General features: G+C 37.7%; 1 protein-coding gene across 8 annotated transcripts in view; it reads right to left on the bottom strand.

The window, feature by feature from the left end:
• MYO3B (myosin IIIB) overlaps positions 1 to 27,708 on the bottom strand; it is a gene marked incomplete at its 5' end in the record, with an annotated part of 252,980 nt that overhangs the window by 218,447 nt on the left and 6,825 nt on the right. For 3 of the 8 annotated variants that reach the window (XM_083842491.1, XM_083842492.1, XM_083842493.1), the window contains 5 exons: positions 528 to 627; positions 890 to 994; positions 3,322 to 3,456; positions 4,994 to 5,177; positions 23,837 to 23,991. In XM_083842491.1, coding sequence (XP_083698617.1) covers positions 528 to 627; positions 890 to 994; positions 3,322 to 3,456; positions 4,994 to 5,177; positions 23,837 to 23,991 — 679 coding nt within the window. Of the gene's footprint in view, positions 1 to 527; positions 628 to 889; positions 995 to 3,321; positions 3,457 to 4,993; positions 5,178 to 5,698; positions 5,798 to 20,876; positions 21,014 to 23,836; positions 23,993 to 25,860; positions 25,901 to 26,109; positions 26,176 to 27,708 lie in introns of those variants that run through there. The other 5 variants (XM_083842488.1, XM_083842495.1, XM_083842489.1 and 2 more) reach the window with 4 other exon arrangements.

The following is a 27,708-nucleotide window of genomic DNA, read 5'->3' as shown; positions in this document are numbered from 1 at the left end:
TCTTCTTATTCTTATGATGTTTCCAGACTGGCCATGCTAATATCTAACAAACAGCAATAATCACAAATTAAATGGATATTGGGTTTTGGACCCATGGGACCATTTTACCTTCTGCTCAGAGGGAATAAAATGCTAGAGGCTAGCAAAAGTCATTTCAGAGAGAAGAATGTTTTCTTTTCATATGCAAAAGATTCAATATTTAAATTTAAATTAGGAGAATTACCATGAAACTGACATACTTTGCAAAATGAAAAAAAGCTTTGTAAATAAAATGACACCTTCAAAGCTACTTTTAATTATTAAATTATTATGTTTATGCTTTTAAGTTAGAAGTCTATTACTGATTTTTTGTTAGAATTTTTATTCTTGCTGTATCAGGTTGCTTTTCCATTTTTCCTCCTCAAAATAATCTTGAGTATCCTCCTGAAAATCTCTCACTATAGCAGTCTGCCTTCCCAGTGGAAAGTAAACAGATGCCTTTGGCTAAACTGCATGTATCAAGAAAACAAATGGGAAGTGGTCATTACCAAAGTCAACGAGCTTGACTCCACCTTCTGTTGTCAGAAGAATGTTGTTCCCTTTGACATCACGATGAATGATCCGGTTATTGTGCAAATGCTGAAGGCCCTATATGCCAGCAGTAACAAAAATAAGTTTACTCCCTTATTTAAAAACAATTACCCTACTATTAGGGAATGTAATGAAGACAATCTGCACATAGTCTATAGAAACATCTGTCCACCAGATTACATGCTCGATACAACCCCTGCTGCTATAATGGCCCACATAATATTGTCAACATTACCATACTTTATAAATGGAAAATGTATGTATGAGATGAGTAAATTGCACCCTCTGCTGTCATTACAAGCCCAATGAACATCCTTACCAAGAGAGCACCATATAAAATGTATGAGATTATAGCTTCATCCAGTTGTTGGCCACACTTCAGCAGACCTTTGACAAGCTCTGTGACAGAACCTCCATTGCAGAGCTGTGAAGGGGAGAGTTGCACAGGGAAAAAAAGCAAGACAAGTCCCCAGTTACTCAACACGCTTGGTTAGGCTGTGAACACCTAGCAAAACTGCACTACAACAAAAGTCTGGGAGCAACTAGATTTTTATCTTGCAGTTACTTAGGTTGCCCTCCGTACCTTAGAATATATTTTATTAACAATATTAATAATAAATCACAGCAACTTAGGTGGGGAAAGGGAAGTGAAATTTTATAAAGTGCAACTTATAAAATGTAATTAAAAAATCAAAATATTATGAACAGGACTGTATTTTGTTGTTAAAAGAGGATTTAAGTGTAATTTAAATTATTTAGTATTTTCAAATTTGTTCATAGTATTTTTGAAAAACTGCTTTTGTGCAAAGAAAATGTCAGACAGAGAAGACCGATGCTCTTGATAACTGTGAGGCAACAAATTGCAGTCATTTTAAACTTTCACTCCATCAATGTTCCTGCTGGCAGGCAGTATAAAGTAGACAGAAACCATATCTTTATACTCCAAACTTGATGGCATGTGCTGCCAGCAACTGATATAAAACATTTTGATCCAGAAAAGCTGTTTCTTGCAAGCATTTCCTAGTAATGGACTGCCATACAGCAAAAGAGGAGGAGAAAAAGTAAAATTAGAATCTTTGTAAATATTTTTTCACCCACACCATGACTTCACTGTCCATGCCCTTCTAGTAGCTACTCCCCTCTTTCTCTGTCCTTTTCTTAATATTCCCAGCTGTTTGACAAAAAATGATGATAAAAATACTTGTGTCTACTTCTCATGTTAGGCAATTATCAAGGTAAGGTCCTGCTTGTAATGAGTAAATATGCCAAAACTATGCCTAAAGGGAAGAAAAATAACCTACAATATTTTTATTAGAAAATTTGCAAGTTGCACATTTAACAAAAATATTTAATCAAAGATGAATCAAAGTGAATATTTTGTGTATCTCACTTTAATGAAAAAAGTGATAATGTATAATATAAAAAGTCACTGTTAGGCATACATAAATTTGCATGTAAATTCCAAGAGATTAAATGGTTTGCCTTGTCTGGTAAATTTATCTATATAAGGAAAACAATTTTTTTTAATGTCAATTGTCTTTTAAATTTTGGAAAATGTGCACCAAAAACCACCTGACATGCACATATTTAATTGGTAAGTTCTATACAGAGAACTAACTCTCCCACATTCTACATTCAATTTTGTTATATAGAAAAGTTTGCAATTGCTCTGTACAAAATCTGTTATATGGAATACCACATATGATATATCTGTCCAACATGCTACACTTGAAATAAAACAGAAAACACATGGGAAACCAAGCCCAAACTCAACACAGAGCCAGTATGCATACAGTTAAAAACAAGAACAAAACAAAAATACTAAAGCTCCTTTTTCAATTGTTACTGAAATTTAATATGAAACATTCAAAAAGTTCACTCAAGCAATATAATTCTGCAGTACAAAGAAGGTAGATATACTGATGACATTCTACATTCATTAAGTGGAAATAAAGCTTCCCCATTCTGATTCCAGTCATCGTTCAAGAATAGGGAGTAGAATTTCTAAAATGATCTGTACTTAAAAAGCAAATGTTAACTTTCTTCAGTTTAGTTATAACTGAGGAAAAATTTTGAATGGCCTGCTAACTCTACTCATCAGTCTATGCAAAGCTCTGGATCTATTAAGCCTAGAAAACATTTAGAAGTGCTCATCTTGCAATGATCTTTGGCAGTCACTTAACTACCAAGTGTTATTTTCCACTTTTCATTGCAAGTATACTGACTGCAACTGAAGAAGAGTTAATAATAGGCATTTCTGTTGCTAGTTGCTAGAACAACCAACCTCTAAAGGTCTGTAATATCATTTTTTTCCATTACATTTTCTCTGTTCACTTGTGCAATAGGGAGCATGTTTGTTAAGTGTCCTCCATGTTACTTCCTCATAACATTTTGCATTCCCTTTGAGAGTATGACCTCTCAAAAAAAAATTAGAGAAATGTTTTATCCAATATTTTCCCCAACATGAAAAAAATCAATCTGTTTTTAGGTAAACCATTCTTATCAACAAGATTTGTTGGGTTTGGAGGCAAAATGTAGCTTCTTGAATAGAAATAAAATGCAAGGATGTTCTCTGTTAAATAAAGTTTGTGTGATTTTCAACAGAGGACTACGACACATCATCTATCACCCGTCTGTTGATAAATGGTCCCTATCAGAGAATCATGAAAGTTGGTGACTCTTCTAGCAATACAGAACAGAGGCCCACAAACATTTGCTAGTTAAGATGTAATACTATCAAAATGTTTTTACCTCAAGTACTAGCCAGAGCTGTCCTCCCACATACTGATCTGCTTTGTAAAACATCCCATAAAATCTAACAACGTTAGGATGGTTAGGAAGAAACTGCAAGATATTATATTCTGCTTCAATTTCTTCATCTACATCCTAAGTAGGAAAAAAAAATACAAAACATATAAACACTATAAGCCTGTACAAAACAAAACAAAAAAAACCTTCTTATGTATAAGAACCATTTTTTAACCAGTTTGTACTTTTAAATGGGTTTATTTTAATGCAGCTGAAAGTACTCACATGAAACTGTAAATTTAATCCACATCAAATCATGACACTTTTGTTTTTGTTTTTACATACAAAAACATGAAATCTGTGTAAAGTAAGTGGTTCTTCTTCAAGGATTCTTTTAATGCAAAATACACGTAAACAGAAAAAAAAACTAAACTTTGCTTGGCTGTCTAAATAATACATTTGCAGGTGTATTAGTTTTTAACTTGTTTTCAAACATGCATATTTTTTAATGTGCAAGCTACATGCAAACACGGAGCTTTGATTCGTTCTTTTTTCTGTGGTCCGAACAGGACCATATATGGGGCCACACAGAGAAAATTTCACAAAACCTCGAAGTGGAACACAATAAAAATAAAGACATTCTTAAGATGAAAAGACAGACATACACCAGAAACCATTGAAGAGAGAAAAAACTAAATTCATCAAGTAAGGAAATGTTACTAAATATTTGTTAATGAAACAATTCTGTGACAATTACAAAATACTGTTTAATATCAGCACAAAAGATGGAATTCAGAACAGCACCTAAGCAGTAAATCTTTCCTTGTTTCTGCAGAGACTGCAACTATTAAAAAAAATCATGCATTTACATGTCTGGTTTTGGTTTGTTTTTTTAATTTTCCTAGAAAGGGTATAATCTTCTTTAGTACCTTTTTCAGATTTATACATGAGAAAACCAAGATAATTTCTGAAGTGACAGATGACAGAAATGCAACTTTTCTTAGTAAATATATTAGCCTAATTGTTATGAACAAACTCCATCTTGATCCAACCTGTACCATTGCCAATTAAATCTTTCACTGAAAACTAGGGCTTTGGTTCTCAAGGGAAGTTAGGCATTTAACTCCCACTACAGCTGGAGCTGGTACTGAGCTACCTCCAAGAATCCATCCTGTGCTGCTTTTCTGTTTTTACCTTTAACAATTGCTTAGCAGTGTTATCTACTTATAGAAGATAACTATAAAATATCCTGAAGTTCACAGTCCTTCTGCAATGGAAAAAGTAATTATTTTAGGAAGCGCATAAAGTAAGAACATTTAAGATTAACAGCATCTTTTATTTCCCCTGCTATAACAGGCCCCTAAGAGGAATTAATGTCTTTCTGCCTTCTTAGCATGTGCATGCTCCAAGCACAGGTATCAAAATTTGCACCAGAAGAATAATATAGACATATAAATTAAACTAGGCAAATGTTATCTTCAAATAATATCCAAGATGATGAAATTGTTGGCTGTACCTTTGAGATGCTGGTTCCAAACTGTTTCCTTCCACCATTCTGTGAAAATATTCCCTCCAGGATGCTTTCACATATCTCACACATTTAAGTTACATTTCAAATCTGTTTGAAAATTCTTTTAAATTAACAATGAAGTTACAGGTTAATATTTTTACTTACACTAATAGGATCCAGAATCTTTACTGCTGCCAGACTCCCATCTTTCTTATTGGCAACCTTATAGACTTTACCGTAAGTGCCTTTTCCAATAGTCTCTATAATTTCCCAGGTATCTGAGGGATCAGCTAATGATTCTAGTCCAATCATATTGGAGTTATAGTGAAATAATCCATACAATGGCTTCCTGGAAAACAAAGCAGATACAAATACAGTGGAAAGCCCTAAGCACTCCTGTACTAAAGCAGCAGTGTTATGATAAAGAAACCAAATATTGTCCTAACTTGAGAAGAAATGCAGATGGAATGACAGGCAGAAAGATAAAAATCACTAAATAAAGAAATGCAAAGAAAACACTGAGGATCATTTCTCACTTGATTTTTTGAGATGGATCAACTAGCACCTCATTCCAAATGATCTCAGACACACACTTGAATTTTAAGGTTCGAGCCATTTCCTTTCTAAGCATATCTGATATCTGCAAACCTGCTTATAATTTTTAAAAATCTAACTTATTTACCTCTACAGCATTTCCAGCATCAGTAACAACTATCTGGCATGTGAAATTTAGTCAGAAAGAAACATGAGCCTGACTAGGGAAACTGAGAAGTTAAAAAAGAGCAAAGCAGCAACTGTTCAATCTAATTAAAGAAATAAATGTGTTTTCTGTTCATGATAGAGAAAAAAAGAACCTGCAATCAAACTCACATGCAGTGCAGATCTGTATAGCAGTATTCAAAAATGGAAGCATGTGTCCATTTGCATGCTTTGTTACTTTTCCAGGAGAATTAAACTTTTAAAATTCCTCTAGATGCCAAGGAAAAGCATGTACATGTTATTAAAGTAATTTACCATACAGAAGGCACAAAACATGACACAAAACATTTGGTTTCTTGACAAAAAAAAAAGGCAAAGGCAAAGAAAAGAAAAGGAGTGAAATAAAAGCTAGAGTCAATGATCAATGTCATTAATCTGTTGAGGATCAATAATGTTATTAATAATAATGTTATGTCAATAATGTTATTAGGATCAATAAAGTTATTAGGAGAGTTTCTCACTACATGGATCCAAAATAAAGAACAGTGTTCCAAACACATACAGTCAGCATATCAACAGAGAAGCAGGTCAAGTGAAAGAATTCACCAAAATCAGTGAACAGACTGGATTACATGCACTGAAGACAACAGCCACAGAGATGTAGTTCCTGTTAAGCCAGCCTTAGGAGCAAGGTTTGCTTGGGGCAGGGGGCAGATGAATCCAAATGTATGTGGGAACAGTTGCATATCAGGTTAGAGAAACAAACAAAAACCAAACTCGTAAGAACATGTCATTTTAATGCTTTGGGAGAAATACTACAGTTGTTCATATGGAAAGACAAAAAAGATGACTGCAAACTGTTCTGATGCAACCCACAAAAAAAAAAAAAAAAAGCTGGTACTTCACTGTCACTGTAACCACTAGCCCATCATTCAGAACATCCAGAAAATTATACATGGCACTCTTTGTACCAATGTAAAACAAACACCCAAGAAGACCTTAACGCTAAAATGATGCTGAAGCTGAAATGTCTTTAGAAAGAACTTTCTCCTTTCACTCCCTGCACATCAGGCCTCACACCTGTTCTGGGCTTTGAGCAATATACTATGGTGGCTTCGAGCTGTGAAAATCTTACCAATGTCCTCCCCAGAGAGAGCCTCAACCTATCAGAGACCTACTGATTACAAGAATTTCATGATTTCTGCCACCAGATGGAGAAGACTTCTCAGGGGTTAAATCTGTTCCAAGTGGGCAAGCAAAATAGCCCACACCAGATGCTGAAAAATTACACTTTGGCAATTAATTCTATTGGCTGGGGAACATCTTGCACAAAGCTATCTGTGACTGCACACACACAAGCTATTTGAGGAATGACTAGATGCCTACTGCACTCTACCAAACCCTGGTTTGCATACTGGAGAATAATGCTGAGCAAAAGTAACAGCAACTTGCTGGAGTCCAGACAAGCTGCTCTCTGGATAAAATAGGGGCAAATAGCATGACTGATTTTTTTTTTTTTTGGTAAAAAGGAGAGAGAATTCCAAAATAAATCCTGTCAAAGCTTACCAACCAAGACAGACAAGAGAGCAAAACAAAAAATTATTAACATAGTTCAGCCACTGACAAGGTTTCTCTCAGCTGTCCATGAAATGAGGCATTCTCCACCGAGAAAGTAAGTTTCATGGGTTTCTCTGTAACACCAGGACTCTTTGAAAACCTTCAGCAGTTGGAACAAATCGAGTCAGACCACATACAACAAACTAACTTTTTCTGATGGCAAATTCATAAATAACTTTTATGTCTATTTAAAGACAATATCCCTGTGAGAATGACATTAGAATCAGTAATTGTGTTTTATTACCACTTAACAGTAAGACAAGCAGACTACGCGCATTGTCTGATATAAACGTGTGGACGTGGCACTAAGGGACATAGTTTAGTGATGGGACTCAGTAAGGCAGGTTGATGGTTGGACTTTATCTTGAAGGTCTTTTCCAACCTAGATGATTCTAGGAAAAGATAATGTAAAAGAAATAAGGTTATAGACAGTTCCCAAGTCATTTTGCCCCTTGTGAAGCACAGTTTTCTTCAATGGCTTTAAACAGTCCCAAAAATAGCCATCTGGAAAATTATGTGGTATTCTGCAAGTTCTACTGTGATCCTCACTGCTGATTCACAAAGCTCAAACTATACAGTGAAAAGAAAAAAGTACCTACATAGAATAACTACACAGAGATTTTATATGATGTAACTACTTCTGGAATAAAATCAACAACTTTTTTTGGAACATTTCTATTTCACAGCTTTCTTTCTCAGAAATTAAGAGGAACAAGAGGGACTCATAAGCAAGGAAAACAGTGCCAGGAATGGCTTAAGCATTACAGTTTCATTTTCAGTACTGCCCTACTGAACTTTCATACAACAGTTATTTGCCTACTGCCTTCCGACAGGCACCCTTTTTCTAGTTCACTGTAAAATGAGATATCCACAGAGGTTCCGAAATTAGTAACAGCCTCGCTTTAGAGCCTCACTCCAGCCTGGTGCTTTACAAAGTGGTGGTATACAGCACTAGACAGTTTTGAATACTAACACAGCCAGAAGGGACATAATAGCACTTCCAGTCAATACTAGTGAAACTGAATCAAACATCCTGTTTCCATATGAACAATTCTTGCACACTACTAATTTCTCAGCATTCTGTTTGTCTAATCCCTCTGCACCTCTTGTGAAACGGCTAGCTAATACTCTTATGGCATCTACACAAACTGTGGAAGAATGAGAACACTGTACCCAAAATAAATGTATTGCACTATTTGTAGGGAGTTCAATATTGCTTCCATACTAAACGGCTAACCCGTAGACAGAAGAATTCAGAAGGCAGTGTTGACATAATCAGCTATGGCTTCAGCCAGCCATGACAGCCCCTATTCTGCTGGCTACTGATGGTCGCACCAAGCCATCTACCTGAGAAGCAATTGTTAGGGGAATTAATGAACCACTGAAAGGCATAAGAAAATCAATAGTCAGAACAGCTTCCTCTGCTAGTTCCTCCTGCTGTTCCTCACTGGCTAGGTTAAAACAAAGAAGATGTCAATATCCTAAAACACAGCAAACAAATGAATCTATCAACATACCATCCTATAACTGTTCTCAGGTGGTCACAGAAAAGGACATTGCAGAATGTCCTGTGCACATTTCTCTAGGGGATGAAGGTCAATGACGGAAGCAGACGGAAAAAGGTAAAAGTATGTTCAAAAGCTGTTATTGATGCTATACAACGTATGAACAAAAAGGATCATACGTCAATTGATCACATTGTTTCACTAGGCCAACAGGAGAAAAAAGATAGGACAATCAGCAACACAACTGCTATTATTTATAGATGAAAGGTAGGTCCCTGAAAACACTCCTACTAAATTCAGTCCACAGAACAAGTCTCTGCTGAATACAGAAATCATGAAACAGACTCCGTGGGTGTTCAAAATAGAGATGCAGGGGAAGTAACTGGGAAATGTGTTTTTCTCCCTTTTCACATGCTCCAACTAAAACTTTTTAAACCTCTTATTAACTGTACTCACACACATTTTCTTTCTCTACAGTTTTCAAGGATATTCAGGAATATCTTTGTTACTTTCTTTCCTTCTCCATTCTTTTAATGGATGCATTGGATAACCTAAACTTTTAGAGTTGTAAGATCAGCCTCAGGACCAGGATAAAGAGCGGACTGTGTCCAAAAGGTAGTTCTGAGGAAAGTGTTGTGAATACTTGCTTTCTTGTCTTGTCCTTGCTGAGCTTGTTGCTATGCTTTCAGTCCATCATGGCATGAAACATAAATCATATTTCTGAGATTAACCATAAAAAAATGCACACAAAACACCAACTGACATCATGGCAAAAAAAATCTAAATGTCACTACTCCATTCAGTTATAATGGTCCAGAAATAGAGAAAACAACTTGGTTAATTCCTAGCTGTGTTATCTGCTTCCTCTTCGGGATCCTTGTAGTACGATACATACCTAAATTCTCCATGATGGATATTCCATTCCATTTTAAAAAAAAAAAAGCCCAAATGCATCATCATGTGTGTAAATGGGCATTTACTATCCATCTAGTAAAGATATGTGGCAGCCCGCTAAGTCAGTACAATAAATCTGACATTTCTGCAATACTTGAAATAGAAGAGTAACAGCTTTTTTAATTGTGTCCTGTCTAAGATTATAACCATAATTCAATTTGTTGGATCAACTGCTTGAGTCTATAACCAAACCCTCCTGGAAGATCCCAGAAAATGCATATTAGAAAAAAATGTAGGTGCCTAATCCAGACAATTCAATGGCATGTTTTCACTCAGATTCATTGCATCATTATCTGTTGCATTGTAATTTTTGAAGTAAATTCTTACTGCACATTATGTTTATGGGTAAAGCATTAATCTTTGTACAAGAATGCTTGATCATCTCTGTATTGTTAATATAGATCAAACAGAAAAGACGACTACTCTGAGGAGACAAATACATTCTCAGAATTAGCCATTTTCATAAGTGAACAGATCCAGGGTGCAGGGAGGCAAGGATAAAGCACAGCTTGGCCTCTGACCAGCTCTTCTGCAAATATAATGCTATTACTACTTGGTATGCATTTTTAGTCCTTCTTGGAGGCCCATGCCAGATCAGGAGACACTGCTGATTCTGTTGTTGGGTCACTTACTTTACTCCAGAACTACCTGTCACCTCATCTTGCTACTCCCAAGTAAGCACCACAATGCCCTTGAGAAAACTTCTACAGGCTCCAGGTGAACACTACCAGCATCTCCCTCAAAAATCATGTTCTGCTTCCCAGAAGTTCATTCTGATGCTTCTTTCTTAGCATGGACCCATGGCTTCATGTCATCTACTGCCTGTAACGGCCATACCAGTCGGCTTGACCTCACTCCTCTTTCTTGCTGAAAGGAACTTGCAAACAATGTGGCAGCAGCCTTAAAGAGAGCTGCTTAGGCATGCACAGAATGGGGCCGCACACTTTAAGTTTAATTAAATGCTGCCTCAATCAGCTACATAATCAAGGATAGAACAAGAAATCATAGAGGTTTTCTAGAGTAGGAAAGTCTTAAAGATGAGGGTGAACTGAAGCCACTCCAATTTCTTAATAAAAATGATCACTAGTATCTCAGAAAATTTTGTGGGGCTTTGATTCTCTTCCATCTCATCTTCACTGATAGCTTTTACTTTTGTTCTCTCAAAATTAGCAAGATATATTATTAATGGCAAATTACACTGCCAGGGTTTCTGGAAGGTACTTTGTATTTTAAAAAAAACTACAATGTAACCAACAGAGAAAATTGTATTAATTGGTGAAAGACTGAATGCTTTGCTAACACTCCTATTACTGCAAAAAATAAAATAAAGTCACCTTCTGTACATGGTAAACAAGGTATTTTTGCAGAGCTGTCTTATCCAGTAAGATAAAGGGAACCATGCTGCTAGTATATAAAGTCTTCTACTGAAGGTTTCAGTACCACTGAAAATAAAGCTGCTGATCATTCATGAGGAATTACAACACATTTCATTTGTCTGACTGCTAAATTAATCAGTTCCACGTCTACAACTCTGATCACCAAATGTTAAATAAGATGGTCTACCTAGCCAGTTATCATGATAAAATTAATAACTATTACATTATAAATATAACAATGAACAACAGAAAGACCCACAAAATATTAAGCAGGAATTACTATCCAGGATCAGATCGAAATTTCTGAAAGCCATTTAACAACTCAAACAGGAAGTTCTGATCAGTGGCATTTCTATTGCAAAATACTATTTCTATTAGCCATCTAACCAGAATTCCAACAAGCAAAATATACTAAGCACTTACAAATGACTAACAGCTATTTCACCTCAGGCTGGGAACTCAGCATTAAAATGAAGTTTATAATCCCATGAGACAATTCAGTTATAAGCTGTAGGCAGCAAATCAAGTGACTACCGGCTACTGTCCCCATGTATGAAAAATCAATACCTGAGAAGGTTTTCTCCACCTTCTCTGGCAGCAATTTAACAGGGCAAACAAAATGCATGTGTTAGCATTAAAATGGAAGGATGAAGGGCAATGAACAGAACAATGACCCTTAGACCAAACCCAGCCTCCTCACTGCAGTCTAATCACAAAAGCTTGAGATGCTTTGTGTACAGTTGACAAAAAAATAAATCTAAAACAGATGTAGGAGAAAACTGAAAGAAAACAACTGCAAACTTACATTAGTGACCTATTTTCTGAAACCAGCTTATATCAGATTTTTCTCCTGCTAAGGATATTGGAGTTCTTCAGAATTAAGACAGATTCCTCCCAGGGAGCGCCCGTACCTGCCAGTGCTGCGCAGAACCGTGTGTTCTGCATTCTAGTTCCCATGCCCTGTACTAGACAGACAATGCACTGCGTGTTAGCTTAAGTTGCTGTCACAGAGGGTACAGATAAACTGGTTGAATCCTAGCAGCTTCACTTCGTTAATGCTAAAGATCAGTGTGACACTAATTGATCCTGAGCCCGATCTATTTATCAAGTCTTTTGCATGCCGAAGCTGAAGAATTAAAGCCACTTAGTCATTCACAGAGAGTGAGCAACAAACCTGCTCAGTTTTTTTTTGAAGGGATATTCCTACTGTTTCACAATAGACTTTAATTGTATAATGTAATCAATCATAATTCATCACTGTAGTGCTCCAGTATCACTTTTACAGCAGTTTTATTCTAATGAGGATTTTAAAGAACACTCTCCTATATCCATAAGAAAAATAATAATAAACTGTTAACTGTGATACAAAGAGCAGTTCTCAGTGCTGACAATGACTCTTGCTTAAGATGAAGTATTTTCATCAGTAAGCTAGTTGTTATGCATTACGAGCATGTGTGCAGTAGCCTTCCGTGACACCAATTTGCATAATTTCTCTTCTCTAACAGGCTTCAAAAATAATAATAGGCATATGAGATAGAATCTATTAATTTTAAACTTCCTTCAGCAGCTATCTTTATGGAGCAGTTATCAAAAGAACCTTTAAAGAATTAAATTTAATAAATTATAAATGTATTATTCGGGTTATACTATCTGGGCCGATAACCATCTAAGTTGAATTCAGTAACAAAGACCAAAGCAAATCCACAAGCAATTTGTTCAACATGTTTCCAGCAGAAAAGTCTTACAAAAACTGGCAGGACAATGTCAATGTCTGCTGCTGTTCACAGTTAATTATTGAACTTGAAAATCAGTTAAAGATTTTAGGGTACAGATACATAAAAGAGCAGGACAGATAGCGATACGCATACGAGCTGCTCAGAGTTGTTATACCTGTATACAATATTTAATATTGCCTTAATCTACAGCAAGAAACAAAAACAACTTTGTTTTTTTGCTGGTCTGAACCCCAAAGAAAGACATTACCATTTGTTAATATTTTAGGCAAGCAGAAAGATTCATGTGTCAGCAAACTCTGATGGGAAGCTAGCTTTGGAAGGGAAAGTGAAAATAGCTTTCCACACTGTAACATAATAACTGATGGACCTCTTCTCATTTCCATGACTTCTGCATTTGTATACTCTGATTTGCATAACAAACAACACTGCTGCAACACCATGATTCTCCCAGGTACTAACCTGATAAGAAGTCTCGTTTTGTGATTGCAAAGATGAATTTAGATCTGGGTGCACTTTATTATACATTCTGATACATGGTCACCAGTAAGAACGACCTGATTTGTCTTTATTGTACAAGGGAAGATGCCTGAACATCTAACACAATTTACATATGGGCCTAATCTCCACTAATACAAAAACACATTACCAAAGTACTCAGCCATCCATTGAGGGAAAGGGGACAAGCACCTTGGGAGAAACAACAGATGCCAACATGGACACCAGCAAAAACTCTCAGAGCTTGCTCCTGCCAGGTATTACACACTGAGAAGCACTAATCAATTTCAATCCCTACTGATTCAGGGGATTTGGGGGAGATTAACACCTGCAAGAGCTGTGATCTTGAAGAGAGAACGATTTAGTAATAAAAAAAAAATAAAAAATAAACTCCGTGAACTTTCAGAACAGAATTTAAACACAACACAAAACAAAAGAACAAACTGACCTCTTTTCTGAGTTCAACTCCTGCACTGCTGCAAACACTCCTGAAGAAAGTTAGGAGAGTTAAAAAGATAAAACGTGACACACAAGGATGGTTTACTATGCACTGGGTACAACAACTATCACCTAGAAAAAACAGCCTTTAGCAGCTCAGTATCAGCTATTCAGTTTTATTGTATATACTGTTCAGTTTAGGGAACAGCTCTGTGTTCAATACTGCAGACTTTCAGAACTTGAAAAATATTTTGCGACACCATTCAACAAACACAGAAGATAGATAATATACCCCTGGGTCACCACAAGCAGCACTGAACTGGGAAATCAGTTAAAGCTTTCACCATAAAAGTAAATTAGACTGTATTCTCAATATGCACAGGATGCAGCACTACGTTTGCATCACATTTTTAACAAAACTATGACCTACAGACACTATGTTCTACTACGTCGCAGAGCAATAGGTCATCTTCCACAATGAGAACACCCACTGCAAACAACCCCAGTTCCTACCCTCTGTTGAATCAGAGTATCTACTAAAAGAGCAAAGATTGAAAGAGTAAAAGCACAATAAGCAAAACAGCAATTGACACTGTCCAGTCAAGAAAGATACAGAGAGATGTGTTGTAAGGATTTTACTGTAGGATGCTCCTTTTACCAGACAGCATTATAAAAAGAGTTTACGTTTCAAGTACAATTCAATGAGTTGGGAGAACTCGTGAGATAGTTTTGACTGTAACTCATGTCCTTATCACACAAGCCGTATTTATACAAGCTTCAGGTTCTCTGTTTAAATTTGGACAAACCTGACTCAGAGATATATTGGAAGGTGCCACCTACATAGACATAGCCAGCATCCCTCTGAAGATTACAGCAACATTACACTTGATTGTCTGCTGGAATATCCACACAGAATTCTCGTCATCTGTCCCCAGGTCACTGCAAACAGACAACCCCATGGACTGCTACGTTTATAAGTGTCCCTTGAGGCTCAGCATGTGTGCGTATTGGCTTCTCTGTCTGCTCCTGTCACAGAAATGCAACCTGTAGACCAGCTTCACTAGCTGCACAGGTATGCTGGCAGCTCTTTCCCAGTGCCTCGACATCCTTTCGCAGAGCTCTGCAGTAAGAGTATGTACACTTACAATGTGGAACACATCAATGTGCAGACTTAACAGGGCTTCTGAAAACCCCTTTAATTTAGCTATTACACGGAGCATAAGTGCACAGTTAAAACAGTAAACACCTTGTCATAAAAATTCCCTGTCTCAGCTTTCTGATGTTGCAAAGTCTTTCACCTTAACACACTATACTCAGGAATCCTCAACACCTTCTTTTGAGCTTGTACCATTTACTCTGAAACACCATGGATCTTTTCTCAGTCACTCCTCCCAATCTCAGTAGCAAGCACCCTTTTGTGAACAGAAAGGCTGATTTTTCTTTAAAACAGCTGGTAGTAATCTTTGTCCCTTAATCTCTCAGCCTTCATCCTTAGATGGTTCCTCTTCAACCCCACTATGTAACCAAAACCTCCCACTGAAGTCTGCCTCCCGGTTTAAGCTTAAGGCTTCATATCTGACTTGTCACATGGATTATTCAACACATTTAATGCCATTCATTCATCAGAATTTTCTTCTTTATTAGCTTTTGGCAGGTGCAAGGTTTATTCCAAACAATCCACGGAAGCAAAAGTAGATCAGACAATGTAAATACACCCCCATCCAAAACCATGCTTGTAGCCTGAGAAACTTAGACACAAACTTCCCAACATCCTGCTCTAAGGAACCTGCTTTGGCAGGAGGGTTGGACCCGATGATCTTCCGAGGTCCCTTCCAACCCCTACAATTCTGTGATTCTGTGATCAAACTGAAATCATATACTCCATATAGACTTCCTAAACTGTCCAAACTGTCAATATGCTCACATTATATGCTCATTTCTGTAAACAGACTTTCTCACACCACTACTATTCACACATTGGAAGGTTTGTTACCTAGTCTAGAACACCAATGGTTGCACCAAAAAGATAATCCCTTGAGGGTGTTCCAGCAAAAACAGTATTTTGTGCTGCTTTTTGGAAATTGCCATATCTGATTGATATCCTTGTTGTATCAATTGTGCAAAGGTAATTTTCTACAATTAATTATTAATTTTCTGTTGTAATCAGACATCTGAGATAGTCATAAATATTTATATGTCCAGTTAATTCACTAATGAAAATTGAACTCATTCTAAAAATGGGATGTTATCTCAGAGGTATGCTGACCTAACGTTATGCTTAACCTTTACATTAGTGAAGCCAACTACCATACAGGAAGCAACTAACAGGAGCTGGAAAAAAATGATTTTGAAGGCACAGCACAGGAATAGGTTAAGATATCAGGACAAAACGGTGTTGTCTGTACCCTAGAAATATTATTTCACTTTTCCCTATATCTAATTTCCCAGTTTGTAAAACTGGAAATAACATTCTCTATCCTTACACTCTTTTTGCAATCCTTGGGCTTCTCACTACCATTCCAGAGAGGTTTCCTCTTCAGAAATATAAATATCTCTTCTTTTTAGAAACTGAGTTATTGGTTTGTACATTTGCCTCTGTAACTTCATTATCCTTCTCAACCACTAAGAAACGTTTTGGGCTGCTAGCTGCCTGAGAGTAGTTCACTACCACCTACAGATTGCAAGAGCCTACAGGCACAAATTCCTCAGAGATAGCCAGCTGTATTGATATCATCCCTCACTCAAACCAGGTCAACATAACTTGCTAATAAAAGGATTAATTTACTATATCCACAGTAGACAATGCAGTTCACCAAGGTTTACAGAGCCACAAGAGAACAAAAATTAAAAGAAACAAGTTTATACCCATCTAGACTTAGGCCAACCTTAAAGGTTTTTCTTATCTAATAAATTCACAGGTCTTTTTCAGCTTAAATGCCCTCACAGAAAGGAATCCTACTTCAGCAGTCATTTTTGCTTTACAATCCATCCCTGTCTCTGGCGTAATTCCTCTTTGTCCCCTCCCTTAAAACTCAAACTACTACTCATTCATCTAAGAAGGGAGTAATTTGTTCCTTCCACCAAACTACTGCTTGCCACCTTCTGGAGAGCTGATGTGAATAGTTTCACCTGCCCCTGTAACCTACTTCAGTGATTACTCACATCTGACTAAACTTTTCACAAGCTGTCAGCCCCTTGCGAAGCATGACAGTAGCTGCAAGTAGACACACCTCAAGTAGACACACTAATCAAGGTGTTTGTCTCGTTTAACTGTGTATTTTGATAATAACAAATGTTGCTGGAGTTACTGGTTCAGCATACAATCCTATTTTTGAGGGATGTAACAAAGCGGATCCAAGGTAGGGCTACAGATCCCCTGTCTAGTTCAGTCCACAACACGGGGGAAAACACTGCTCTCATGAGTCTGGAAGCAGATGCACTACTGGGAACAGCAGGAAATCTTATAAATATTTCTTTCCTCTTGTCACTGCTGAAAGAGGTCATTAAAAGACCTTTACAAAGACTGTTGATTTTAAAACTGCAAATTCATGTGTCTTATCTTCAGGGAAAAAGGATCTCAGACCTACTGTGATTTCAGAAATGATTCACTCAACTCCTGGGCTCTGGGAACAAAAAAAGGAGGAGGAAAATTGAGGAGCTGTAAACCATGCTTCATTCTGTACCTTCAACAACAGGATGCCAGTGAAAAGTAAAGAAAAACAGCTAGGTGATAGCAGATTCTGATGCAGTTTTTTCTAATTTACAACTTTCTGCTAATTCAGATGTAGAAAGGATGTACAGTGCAGTGTTACAAAAACAGAAGGAATGAGGTACTCCACGTAAAAATTAAAGCCATTGAAAATTTTCTCTATGTGTACAAAGAAAATAATGAAAATCCATGTCTGTCAAAAGATGAAGAGACAATCATGCAAGTTTGGGAGTTATAAGTCCCTGATAAAAGATCTTATCATAATTATTCAAAAGGAAAGTACTGCAAAATCCAGAATTACTCCTTGACAAGGCAATTAGATTTTGTCAGGAGGTGAAGTCATCCATGCCAGAATTAATCTTATCTTGAGTGGGTTGAACTCTGACACAGCAAAGGAATCCAAAATATTCCAAGAAAAGAGACCTGCAGCAGACAGGCACGTAAGCTCAGACTTGAGCAAGACTAGCAGGCAAAACTGCATATCGAGTGTAAGAACCAGCACAGAATACTGCCCAGCACATGAAAAGATATGTGAGAAGCACAATGGATTACATCATTTTGCGAAAGTTTCCAATGTGCCTGCTTCACTCAGGAGCTGCATTTAACAAGAACCCATTGCCCTCGGTCCCTGCTTGAGCTAAATGACAGCCACATACCCCAGTCGGTAACACCCTGTCCCTAACCCACGGATTTGGTCTCCTGGCCAAACCCTAAGCCTGCCTTGCTGCTACAGACTCATCTGGCAGTCATTGGCCTGTTGGCTAACCCCAAGCCAGGCACAATTTTTTCATGGCCATTATTTTTACCTGTTTAAAGAAAGACTGGTGATGATATGCATGCTACAGCATTGCCTGTAATAAATGATAAATTTAAGAATTCACAGACTCTTGGACTAAACTTTAACGGTCATATCTTACCCTAGATACTCTTTACATACAACATGCACGTTCAAAAGGAATATGGTGTAGAACATACAAGATACATATTTTGAGGTAAATAAACTGGTTTTTTTACACGTACATGTACATGCATAGAGTATGCAATCATTTGAGGACATAAGGATACATTGTTCTTCCTTAACTAGTTATTCAGACAATCAAGATTTAACTATGCAAAACCTCAAACTGTGAAGCTGAACCCTGTTTCAGAACCTGCTTTAAAAAGTCATCTGCCCCAAAAATAACTTTCAAATTTTATTTTTTTCTTCCTCCTATTAAATAAAAAGTTCTTCCAAAATTCTCATGACTTAGAATTTATTATTCAACAAAATTAGTCAAAAAATAGTCTTTGTCACAAATTATAAAATGATTCTGATTCTTTAAGTCTCTTAAGTTCAAGGAAGTGTAAGAATACTTCCTCTGGCTGATGAAATATTCATACCCATTTGTCATCAAGACTTTAATAAGTATGAATATAACCTTTTCTCTTTTGTGCAATACAGAACTGACAAAGATCTTTCCTTCATTTAATTTTGAATGTTGGAGTAAGATGCCTCCTGAAACACTCATAATAATTTCCATTTCCTGTACAACCAAGTAGAAAAGGTAAAATTTTCTTAGAAAGATGACTCCATATTTCAGGTACACAAGTAAGGTTTATATATTTGCACCATCCAAGGTTTACAGAAGTTTTCATCATTAAAACATCACACTTCCGTTTTCTGCATCTTTTCAGATGTGCCGTTGTTAAGACTCAGAGAAATCAGAATAACGACCTAGTTAGACCATAGATCTATGGACTATTAAAAATTTACTTCAATGAGTTTCTCATAGTGGTATTACAATGTTCATGGCATCCTTACAAGAAATAGTCCCAGTAGCATTAACCCTCACAATTTCTTTTTGCAGATATTCATGTTACTTTGAGGCTGCACTCAGAATCACAGAATCATCTAGGTTGGAAGAGACCTCCAAGATCACTGAGTCCAACCTCTGACCTAACACTAACAAGTCCTCCACTAAACCATATCACTAAGCTCTACATCTAAATGTCTTTTAAAGACCTCCAGGGATGGTGACTCAACCACTTCCCTGGGCAGCCCATTCCAATGCCTAACAACCCTTTCAGTAAAGAAGTTCTTCCTAACATCCAACCTAAACCCCCCCCCCCCGGCACAACTTTAGCCCATTCCCCCTCATCCTGTCACCAGGCACGTGGGAGAATAGACCAACCCCCACCTCTCTACAGCCTCCTTTAAGGTACCTGTAGACAGTTTTTACTGATATATAGACAGAAGAATCACTGGATGTAGCTTTCCCATACTAGTAACCCTTACTTAATTACTTAATTACAGGACAAAAAAGCTGAGTTCTTAGACGAAAAAATCGTAGTAAATACTGAACTAACATTCCTAACTGGAATTCACATGATACTAACCTACTTAGTATCAGATCCATTCAAATATTCCCTCAAATTCACTGACTATTGGAAGTCACAAAATTTTATACAATCTGTACACTCATATTTATACCAAAACAAAGGCAAGATGTTACACAGTAATACTACCACTCCTAGTAGTCCTAAAGGCAAGAAACTAAATACATGAAATGATAAAAACTGCCTACAAGTTATCATTTGAAATTTTGTTTTTTTAAGAATATCTTCTCTGGTGATTTTCAATGTTTGTAGAAGATGTACAGGTTGGAAAATGATCCTGAAATATGACCAAAACAAATTCATGCAAAAATGTAATTTTTGAGCTCAGACAAAAAACATCTTTCCATCTCATTTCAACAGCATGAACAGCATGTGGGTAACTGGGGAGAACAACCAACAAACATAGTCCTTCTTATGAAAGATCGCAAGCATGGAGACCAACTGGATAATGAGAAAAAAAAGACAAGTGAAATTCCCAGTTACTGTATGAGCCTGCAATTGGGGAGGGGTGGGGGGACCAGAAATAAACCTGTTTCAGAACAAAAGTATGATTTTATAGATTTAGAAAACACTCATGCACTGAATTCTTTCACTCTCTAGCTAAGAGCGACTACAGCAAGGACCTCTTCCAGAGCCCCATCATGTGAAAAATCATTTACTGAGCCTTCACAGAGCTACAGTGCTGATCGCTGGATCCTTCTTCAGCTGCTTCAGCAGCTCCCACTCTACTACCAGATTCCTGACTTTTGAACACCTCATTTACAGCCTCCATGTTGCTTCACTGAGCAGTGCTGATGGCTGGTTCTCAGTCCCAGAGGGTTTCCAGTTCCCCGTGGTTTAAGATTACACTTCCAGTCTCCTGCCTCATGTGCATGCTATGAGAGCTTCTGTCAGTGCTCCCTGAGGAGCTCTTTGTAGTTCTTTCTTCCCAAAAGGTTAATATTCCCTTTATTTTCTTTCAGTCAACTCGCAGTAAAATGCAAATAAGAGTTGAACAGAAACTACTGAAATACCTGAGTTTGTATATGCACAGGTTATCAGCAGTAAGTACAGGACAATCAGACAACAGAGAGAGCTGCTACTGCCAATCAAATAGAAGCTAAGAGTAACGTTCTCCAGAGAACTCTGAAAATTGGAACCTACTCATATTTGGCAGCTAGAGCCACTCCATGACTTCCCACTTCAGGAACACCTTGCCAGTAACCAGGAGGAATGACTGCAGCATGGGGAGGCAAATCTGAGGAAGCCTTAAGATTGCTGGACCAAGAACAGTGCTTTGAGGAAGTGGCAGCACTGCAGCCTCGTTGAACATTTAGCACTGAAGGCTAAAATGCTATTTTTCCCATTTTGATTGTTGTGGAGTTCATCAGTTTGCAAAAGACATGCCCCTGGAAACTCTGACTTTCACATGTGGAAGCATCATTGTAATTTATGACAACAGCAGGGTGGGGTGGGGAGGGACACAACTCTGCCACAATTGTTTATAACTTAAAGGGCATTATCTGATTTAACAAGTACTCTGAACTGTATTCTTAGCATTCGTTTTACATGCATGCCCAGTCTTTCAGCCTGTCTTCTTCCTGCTCAGAGGGTAGACTAATTGTTCCAAATGCCTTTCCCCAATTGGGCAAAAGAAGGTGTTCATTTCACAGTGGCTAGTTAGCTGCTATGGGAGGGTGTGAAACTAAGCATGTTGTCTCAGCAGTGCTGTTGAACTCAGTGAGACTCTCAGCTGCAATCTTATGCCATCATAAATGCCTTTTATCAAGCTATTAAGGCAGCCAGTTTCTCTGTATGGCATATACATGATTACTGTCAGTCGTGATAGTCCTTCACTGCTGAAACTAGAAAGAGTCCAAACAACCACTAGTGGAAAGCAACTTACCCTATTTACATGATTCACTGCCCATCTCCTTTAGTTTATTATTAGCTCTTTCTGCAGACCCTCCAAACCTTCTGCTAGCATAAATTGCCTCAGTTCCCTGGACCTATGACAGGAACACCAGCAGGGGAGCTGCATTAACCTTTCTATTTATTATCAGTTGCTAAAGTCAAGTCACTTTCTTTGAGACTAACACTGGTCCTTCCTCTACATCTGATCACAATATATATGATCTTCTGCACAGCAGTCAGTTTAGTTTTATGATCATTTTTTACAAAGACAGGGATCTTGCCACGAAACATAGAGCATCATTCTATGTACCTTTTACAAGCAAATTTAAAGTAGCATATTCAAAGTATTTTTTTTCAAAAGAAAGACCCACACAGCTAAAAAAAAAAAAAAATCAAATGAATGGAGGAATTTTCCGCTGTAAATGTAATACAAATAATTTTTGAACACGTTTCCAAGAGCACAACAAACTAAAGATGGGTGCTTTTAAAATAATCTGTAACTTTTTGAAGATACACTGTTCTTTCCTGAAGTCCTTTTTAATCACAGAAAATGTTTTGACTCATGTAGCATAGCTACTGTATTTATCTCTTTTCACAATCTCCCCTGGCTTGCTTTCCGAGCCATTAATTCAAAGCTCCATCTGCTACAGTTGCTCATACTGCAGGTGACATTTATGTTAGGTTTGTTTCCTCAGAAGAAAATGTATAAGAAAAGGTAGTCTGACAGGTCTTTATATCCACTTCACAGGCTGCACATACAGTATAAAGATCACCCATGTAACTATTGACAGAAACGGTGAGAGAACAAGTGAAGACAACAAGATGTGCACCAAACATGCCCTCTTCTTACAAATGAGGTGGAATTAATTGCATCTATCATACAGTCCTCTAGGAAGTTTAAAACACAGTGTGAAAAATGTACAAGGAGACAAGAAAACTGCCATCCCATTCTAAGCTTTTTACTACTCCTGGTCTAGTTAACACAATCAGTCTGAGTTTATTCCACACACACAGAAGAAAACTGTTAACAACCGAAATATTACATACTTTCAATAACAGAAGTTGGGGCTTTTAATTTTTTTCTTTTCCTTTCAGAACAGCTTTTGCAAACAGATAACAAATAGGTCAGTGACAGGTTGTTTGGACATGATACAAAGATGACAGGATAGCTCCATGACAGAGGTGAAGTAACTAAATGACAGTTACATAGGCAGTATCTTTACTATTTAGCTGATATAATTAGAGATCAGAAACCTAAAAAACAACTTCTCTCACCCTATACCTCCAGGTTTTGCCGGCAAATCTCCTCAAAGTCAATTTTAAAGCAAATGCTTTGATGAGACAACAGAATCTGTGGTAAGCTGCTGAGCATTTGAAAGCAAACCATCTTCTACCAGCAAGAGTCTTGGTGTGTTCAGTGGACTGACCCTCAGGTCTTTATAACCCTAAGGGGCAACTCTTTCTCCAGAAATCACTGCATCAGAGTAAGTTATTTCTCCATTTTCATTTTCTCTCTGTTTATGCTAATTCTTACTTCATGTTAAAATTTACTGTCAATTAGATAATTTCAGATACATTTACCCAGGACAAAAAACGCAGGAGAGATGCTGAAGAAAGAAGTGTCTCTGGAATCCCTAGCTCTGACTTTCTTTCAGGCCCAGAATAACTACAGTTCCCTTCTAATCTTCAGTTCATGCTGGGCTGCGTAGCAGAGAAAAGTAGAAGTACAAAGACCATGAAAGAGACAGGAATTGGCAAGGTCACCAAAGAACAGCAGAACAAATCACTCTCATAGCTGAACTACCATAAACCATTTCCCTCTTTCCCTGCCATTTATTTAATGCCTAAGCTGAAGACAGAAGTAGCAGAGAACACTGAATCAGGAAACTCTCCACTTGGCAGAGCTTAGTAAAATACTCCTTGCTCATGAAAGTATTTACAAGAAAAAGAGACGGGATTTTTCTTTTTCCAAGTAGTAGTCAAATATAAAGACAAGATCACCTGGGGATCAGCATCACTATTCCAATTCTGCACCTACCCAGGAAAATAAAAAGAGCAGAGCCAGCAATCTTCTGAACAGTTTTAAACAGTACTTTCTGTTGTTTCAGATTTCAGTGCCAGAAAGAAAATTTTCCCTACATTTTTTTTAATCTTTTCCTCTATTATCCACGAAAAATAGCCAGTCTATGTACTCAGAGAGATGCCCCTACCTTGTTATAACAAAGAGCGAGCCCAGTCTATTTTTCCATGCAGCACCCATCATTTCCATCTGAATCTCAAATCTAGATTGATGACCTGACCCGAGCAGCCCATGGCAAAACCAGTGCAGGACCCTTTGCGGGACACCTCCCTGACAACACGACATTACAAAGCCTTTACCAAGGCCTTCACAGTATGCTGTTTGTTAGGGATACTGAGTCCTCCTAAGGAACTGCTGCTCAGCAAAAACCTTCTGTTTCCTGACAATCCACAGCAGAAAACAGCACACCTGGTGCAAGGAAACCACAGTTAGTGGACTCTTTGAGACTTCCACACCTGTGTCCAATGGCAAGAACGGGAAAAGGCTGGGAAGGCAGCAGAGACAAGGCACAACTGAACAGCTAGCAGCCTCCGTGACAGAGCTGGAACTGTGTCAAGGACAAAGTGAGGGGTTCACATGGTACTATGGCAATCCATAGGTCTTAGGGCAGTCTTATCCAAAGGTATCATTGCAACACTCCACGATCCTCCACCTAGCCCCCTAAGTGTTTATATATTTGCAGGTCACACAGTATTTTGGAGAGGAAACCATGGCAAATAGTACAGATCGATGTGCATTCTACTGATTTATATATCTTGCAAAGACAGCTTTGTCAAAGATAGAGGCATCTGCTGGCTAACAGGAATCAGGTCTTTTATATACATGGATAAGTGCCTACCCCTGCAAAAATCTAACTATATTTTGCGATTTTTTTGTGCTAATCTAAGTATATTTTGTCTTGCAAGAGTGAGGATCACCTTAGTGCGACAGCACCAACTGTTTTGTTATTAGCTCCATTACCACAATGTCTTAGAAAAAGCTACCCTTGTCTCTACCGACATGCATATAGACACGCAAGATCTTTAACTTAACACTTATACATGCAAATCCTTAGTTGGAACCTGTGTTGCCTTCAGCATTAATATTCTCAGTAAACTGATTTTTCTTTAAAAATAAATATTATTAAATCTGTGAGTTTCTTTTCACAATAGGTTGACACTGATGTAGCCGTGAATCCTGATAGGAGAGTAAGCTTTTTTTCTTTTTTTTTTTTTCTTTTTTTTTAGCAAAGAACTAAAACAGCAAAAAGCATGCCATGAGCCGATTCTCCAGGCAGGAGGTATAATGAAAGCAGTACAGGCTGCACTCTTCACAATCCATTCTTCCTTACTGCATTATGGTTGCAAAAGCTTATTCCACTTCCGATACTGTAGGCACTACCCATCATCAGAAACATCAACACTACAAACTCATAACTCAAGACTAGCAGCTTTTAAGGTATGATTTATAACAATCATTCCTTTGAAGAAACCTAACAGGTAAAGCCTGTAGAAATTAAACACTGTAGTTTCTCTCAAAGATGAAGCTGAAGAGTTCCCTCAGAAATGCAACTAAGAATTTTTCCAGACGCAGAGATCTGTATTTCATCATGCCATGCACCATACAGTTCAAAAGTCTCTGCTTAGCAAGTAGTTTCTGAACAGGAGTAGAAAGAGAAGTAGCTGAACAAGACCACAATCACAAGGGCAGTTCTACCCTTCGGGAATGATACAAAATGGGATTAACACTTCTAATGCAACCTGAGTCAAATACAGTTGTGCTGTCTTAAGCGCATGAAGGCCACACTGAGATGCAATAGCAGAGTCAGTAACCAATGTTATTTTGAATGCCTGTTTTCAGTGAGTAATGTATTAGTCCTCTCACTATGGACTTGCTGTTACAATGAACCTGGGAGTCAGCTATTTTGCCTAGCTTGATAGTTTTAATTTCATTGCTTGAGAAATAAATAAATCAATAAATAAAGGTTAAGAGATACAGCTGCAAGCAGAGCAAAACTTCATAGCTACTAGCTGCCCATCTGGAATATAATTTATGACACGTTAGCAGAACAAGACAAGGACTTATCTATTTTGTGGGAAGGGAGACAGAACAACACAATACATTTGTTTTTCACAAAGATGCCATAGGAGATGAAGTTCAAAAATTGTTTCTTACCTAATCCAGTTTACTTCAGGACTTGCTGAGTTCTCAGATGCTGTAACAACAAACAAGAAAAAGTAAAAGCTTGACAGCTTTCAAGACACTTGAGATCTTTGGCATTTCTCCAGCTGTTTCAAAGTAACAGGCTACCCAAGCAAACAGCTGTTGATATACAGGAGCCCGATTGCATGCATTACAGTTCTGTTACAAAGCTGATTAACAATAAAAGAGAATAAGGTGAAAAATTAAAATTTGCATCCTTACCTGACATAGCTCCTGTTGGCCATATGCTGGACTCAGCAAAAGGTGCTGTCCCTCTGAGCAATAAACCTAGAACGGTTGAAGGCTGAATTATTAACAAGAACATGAGGAGTTCTCAAGCACATGATGAATGAAACAGAAATCCAAAACTTGTAGCCTGATTTACTTTGTAAAGGGAACTTAAGAGAGTTTCCTGAATGCTCGTTCAGTTGATCTATTTCAAATACACGATGGCACATGGAAAGAAGCAGCATGGTGCTTTACTGCAATGCAGGGTTAACGATGAACACAGTTCCCTAAACCATTTTCACAGTAATCTCTTACAAAGTGGAATTTGACTATAATGGAAATGGCTGACTTTTATTATATGGCTGTTGTATACATTCCCATTCCCCTAGTCGCCTCTCTTCAGTCATTAGCAGCTAATGTGCTTCCAACGCTGTGTTTTGGCCTCCAGCTTTTTTGTACCTAAGACCATAGATGTGCTCTTCAAGCAGCTGGTAATTGCACCGATACAGTCTCTAAGTTCATACAGTATTTCTGGTTTAAAATTGGGTCATCCAATTAACTTTGAATATGGCACAGCTGGAATGAAATCAATGATTTCTGGGCAAAGGCTGAAAGTTCTCTAACATAACTTTGTGTCTTTTGATACTGCTGATAGCAATTAGAAAGTAGCAACCAACATAAGAAGCCTTGCCAGGATGAAAGAAAAAATTGACATCAATTTCTCCTCTCAAGAGAATTTTCTAGTTCTTCAGTATTATGTTCTGCAGAATTCTTATTAATACTTGCAGTGCTGTGCAGCACACTCTAATGATCAGCATAGCTTTCAGAAAGTGACCTTATCTATTCAGAAACTCAGGTTCCTAATTCTAGGGGCGGGAGACACAGGACCTGTGAACATTAACATGGAAGTTGGACATTCAGACTGAAATTCACAGCAATGAGAACACAGGACCGGTATGTGGAGCCAAGAGATGGGCAACTCTGAGGAAAAGGCCATACCTGAAACTCAGTCTGCATGAGGGAAGCAACTCGGTGCCTCTGTGCAACTGGGACTGAGAGCCTCAACTTTCTTCTTCTGCTTAAGTAGCTTCCCCCTATTGAAATTTAGTGTTCTTTCTTATACCTTGCTCTGGACTCTCTTCTGCACTGGCTTGTTCTATCACCTGGTCAAGTATTATTTCCAGAAAGTCTACTCTGGGTACCCAAAGCACAAGGACAAAAATAGAATCAAGAATAAGGCAAAGTGCATTTCTTACACATTTGGTGGGTAGGACATAAAAAGTTTGTATTTGAGAGGAAACAGTAAGTAACATCTTGCAGTGACCTTAGGAAGTCTGTACAACTCACAGACTTCAGAGAAAAGGAAAAAAATAATTTGGGGTAATCAGATAAAGTACTGGAGGGGAGAAACATGAAACTGAGACAAGGAAAGTAAAATAGGAAGGGGTGGAAATATGTAGAGCTTCACAGACACAGTAAGAGACACTTGATATAATGGGAACAAACTGTAAGGATCTGTAAGATTGAATTATATGATAAACAAAGCAGGAGTGTAATCAGCAGGAGGAGAAAAGTACATGTAGAAGATCAGAA

This window comes from Anser anser (assembly GCF_964211835.1).
Source record: "Anser anser genome assembly, chromosome: 6".
NCBI lineage: Eukaryota > Metazoa > Chordata > Aves > Anseriformes > Anatidae > Anser > Anser anser.
Note: the sequence above shows the minus strand (reverse complement) of the source record. Positions and strands in the feature narration are given on the sequence as shown.